The sequence below is a fragment of the Malaya genurostris genome, chromosome 2 (genome assembly GCF_030247185.1).
Source record: "Malaya genurostris strain Urasoe2022 chromosome 2, Malgen_1.1, whole genome shotgun sequence".
In the NCBI taxonomy this organism is placed as follows: Eukaryota; Metazoa; Arthropoda; class Insecta; order Diptera; family Culicidae; genus Malaya; species Malaya genurostris.
The window spans coordinates 330,121,552-330,125,512 of NC_080571.1; the positions used below are offsets into that span (position 1 = coordinate 330,121,552).

General features: G+C 37.0%; 1 protein-coding gene across 1 annotated transcript; it reads left to right on the top strand.

Annotated features, from left to right (window-relative positions):
• The first annotated feature begins 243 nt into the window (after positions 1 to 243).
• LOC131431523 (probable RNA polymerase II nuclear localization protein SLC7A6OS) lies at positions 244 to 2,445 on the top strand. The gene is made up of 4 exons (XM_058597303.1): positions 244 to 701; positions 760 to 1,157; positions 1,831 to 2,021; positions 2,084 to 2,445. Exons 1-4 carry the CDS (start codon positions 537 to 539, stop codon positions 2,383 to 2,385), a joined length of 1,056 nt encoding a protein of 351 aa, XP_058453286.1. The 5' UTR covers positions 244 to 536; the 3' UTR covers positions 2,386 to 2,445.
• Positions 2,446 to 3,961: the final 1,516 nt, after the last annotated feature.

The window sequence follows — 3,961 nt, forward strand, 5'->3', positions numbered from 1 at the left end:
GAGCAAATGACAGTTTGCCGTTTGCCACTAAACTCTATGTATAAAATTAAACCCCAAAATCTCCAACTTTTAATTAGAATTGTAAAATCTACGAAAACTTTCAAACTTTCGCGTCACAATTATCGAAAGAGGAAGTGAAAAATCAACCTAGAATTAAGATCTATCCGAGAAACATTCGTTATCAAAGTTACTGATTTCGAGTCTGCGTGTGGATTAAATTTATACCAGTTCGGAGGACGTTTTCGTACTTATGTCAGTTCAGTTGTCAAGCGAGCTGTACTCGAAAATGAGTTATTCAGAATTTTATTGAATAAAAAAATCTTTCTAATGCAAATTGTGAATGGAAAATTATTCGGTTAAGTGTGATTATTGGGCATCTGTCAATAGAATTCTTTGAAAAATTTTGTTCCTAAGTGGATCCGACGTAGTATTGATTTGAGTGACAAAAAAGTTTAACTTCTAACCTCAAAGATAGGAAAACAAAGTATTTTGTCCGGAAAACAATTTTGTTTAATTGATTGGGTAAAACAGAAAGCATGGCGGCAGTGATTCGACTAAAAAGACGGGTTGACGAAGATCCCTTGAATGCATTTGTACTAAATTGTAAAAGGCAACGTACCGAATCATCGGAAATTCCTGACACAAGTGTCGTTTCTGGAGAGACATCCACCGTTCTGAAATTCGCAGGAACATTTGCAAAGGTATTTTGGCTATAACAATGTAACCCAATTGAGCGTTCATTTGTTTCATTTATTTTAGGCTGATAATATATCTTCGCATCTGCAGCAGCGACTATCAAAGGAAGAAGCTAAGGAGGCAATATCTCGTGTCCATCGTCCCACAATTGCATCTCGTAATCGGGCAGCAACACGGCAAAATGCTCAGAACAATCGTTTTCGAATTGTAAATTGTACACGTTCTCTGAATCAGGTGGATGGTGTCGAAGAAACCACAATCGTAGATGTAGAACGAGATTCTATTGAGCCTGAAATCACATCAACGCTACTTCCTTCTTCCACCGATGCCAACAATGAGGAAGGCTCACATAAACCCCTAGCTCATGAAGAGCTGAACTACGTATATGATTTATACGTAGCAGAAGATAGTCAACATCACGCGCACATTCCCTACATACCGGAAAACTTGGAGGACATCAGGTTGGTTCTGGTAGAAGATTTGTACTACACATTTTTCTCGTTCATCTGAGAGCTAGAGCGGGGAAATGCAATACCGACACAATATTTGACTGTTCGAGGTTTTGAGATGCTTTGTCTTAGTTGTGCATTTTTCTTCGACTGTAATTACAAAATTCGTGTAGTTTTATTATGTCTACTCGTGCTCAAGCATATTCATTAGTGATAGTTGCCATTCAGTACATATTCATTTGTTCTTTATAGTATGAAATATAGAGAGAGAAAAGATAATTCAATGCTTTTCTTAATAGTAGAAAAGTGACATAAAATTGTGTTTCGATAACTAGAGAATTTGAGAAATTTCGAATATATTCCGTGCCTTCAGTGCCTGCTGTAGTTTTGTGGAGAAATTCAAAATTGAAGGCAAGTATTGAATTATTTCCTCTCTTCATTGCACAAAAATCTTAAATGGTACCTAGAATTTATGATTTACTTGAGCAGTCTAGCCATAATAGATCAATAATCAGTCTGATGAATTCACCAAATTATCTATAATATTTGCAGTGTATTGTTTAGGTATGTCTAACACTAGATATTAAGATATGGGAACGAATCGCTGATATTTTCTATTCGCATAAAGCCCATGGAAATATCGGTAAAGTAGAGCAGCTATTTTAGTGTTATTTTTAACCCGCAGTGTTGCCATTTATGATGATCCGCTTTATTCGAGCCATCGCGATATCTGTGAGTCTGACGATGAATCAGAAGATTCTAATGACGAAAATAATTGGCGAAATGACTATCCCGATGAGGATGATGACGTGTTTGGCGATGCGGACAGTGTGGACGAGGATGACATGCGGCGGGCAGTTCAGAATTTAGATATAGGTAAAAAATTTATTTACCGATTCGTTTAAAGTGAAAACTGATCGATCGTTCACATTTTACAGAAGGTGAATACGAACTGTCCTCTGACGATGAAGATTTCGTCGGAGGAGGAGATAGTAGCGGGTTCGCGTATCCTCCTGATGATGATAACGAAGATGGCGATGCTGACGAGTACCGCGATGAGGACGAAATGCATGTCAATCCAACGGATGTAACGCGTTTCGGAACTGCCTATGCCAAATATAAGGCACGCATTATGAAACAAATGAAAACTAATACCGATGAGTACGATTCGGAAATTGGTAGCAGTGATGCAAGTTCTCAGCTAAGCAGTGAAAGTGAAAATTTTGATCTTTACGATTGATTTTGTAATATTTCATTTGTTTTAATTTGAATAAGTTTCAATACATTTGTTATGATGCCATTTATCTGTTTCGTTTAAGTCTCGTTGGATGACAGCAATGAATCGTGTGCAGGCCCCATTTCCTTCGTTTTTAGAAGGGATGTGTTCTCGGTTCGAGTCCCGTCGGAGAAAGAAGGTTGGTTTTGGTTTTTGGTTTGGTGGTTGTCCTTGACAGGTTTCCTGTTTGAATGCTGAACTCATGGCATTACAAACTTTAGTAGTTCAAGGTAGATTTTAGTTCCGCAAATCCATTCGTGACTGATGACCTCGCCTCCATTGGAAGTGGGTAATAATGTTCGGTTACGATTCCGACCGCGGATACATTTTTTTTTAATTTTGTTCTTTAAGGAATGTGATTTCAATATTTTAAGTGTTTTTTACTATTTACCATTGAAAAATGCAATCGATTAATTACAAGAAAATGATGAAATCAAATAAGAATTTAACTATCTCAGTATGCGTTTAAACAACACGATCCTCATCATTCTGTTGGACCGGTGGTAAAAGCGTCCGATGAGTGGTGGTTGTCACGAGTTCAATACCTGCTTTACATCGTTTTTGTCTACACCCTAGTAGAAATAAAACATGAAAAGTAGGAAGAATTTATCCTTGCAAATAAGTGTTCAATTTTAATCAGTTATCAATGATTTTGGTTGGTCAAAGGCAAGGTACATAAAAGGTCAATTTCCACGCGGACTGATGTGTTTCCGTTTCTATTCTGTTCCGTACTTTCTCAAGACAAATCACGCGACAACATTTTTTACACACCGATGTGGGCTACTATCGACGATATGTTTGTACAGGGGAGGGAGGGAGGGGTGCGAGTGCGAGTGGATCCACCAAATGTACCACCGATCACTTCTTCGATCGAATGAATGGCATAAGGTGCTTACAGGAAACGGTATAGCAACATTAAACGGGAGTCGAATTCGAATAAATTATCTGTAGAACAGAGCAGAGAAAGATTGTTGTTCAGTACTTTATTTTAGTTTTAACGTTATTTACCTTCTGGCTCGAGAAAAGAAGACCGTATATTTTGATTGATCTAGGGAATGTGAGGATAAGTTTATTTCAATAAATTTATTCGCATCGAGAAGTACTGTTCTACACGAAGCATTTTAATTCATTAAAATTACATCATTTAACTTGTAGAAGAATTTTGTATGGTATCAACGGGGTTAAAACGGTTTCTGTTGATCTCATATCGAAGACAATTTTTGTTGATCGCATATCAATAAAATGTGAGTTGAAATTTGTCATTCATGTTGAAATATTACATTTGTTCGACAAAATCCGATTCGATCGAAATACAGAATAGGAATGGTTATCGATATACTGGTTAAGAAGACATACGTTAGCCTTTTGCTAATTTGGACACTATTAAGAGCATGTTCATTTATTTTTTAGTACGGGAAAGTGAGGAATTCGAACCACATTTTGATTATTGAATAATTCGCAAAAAGGTACCAAATTCACTGTCATCTGTCAAAGAACTACTGAATGTCGGCAAATCCTATGTCAAAGTTACGAAACATTT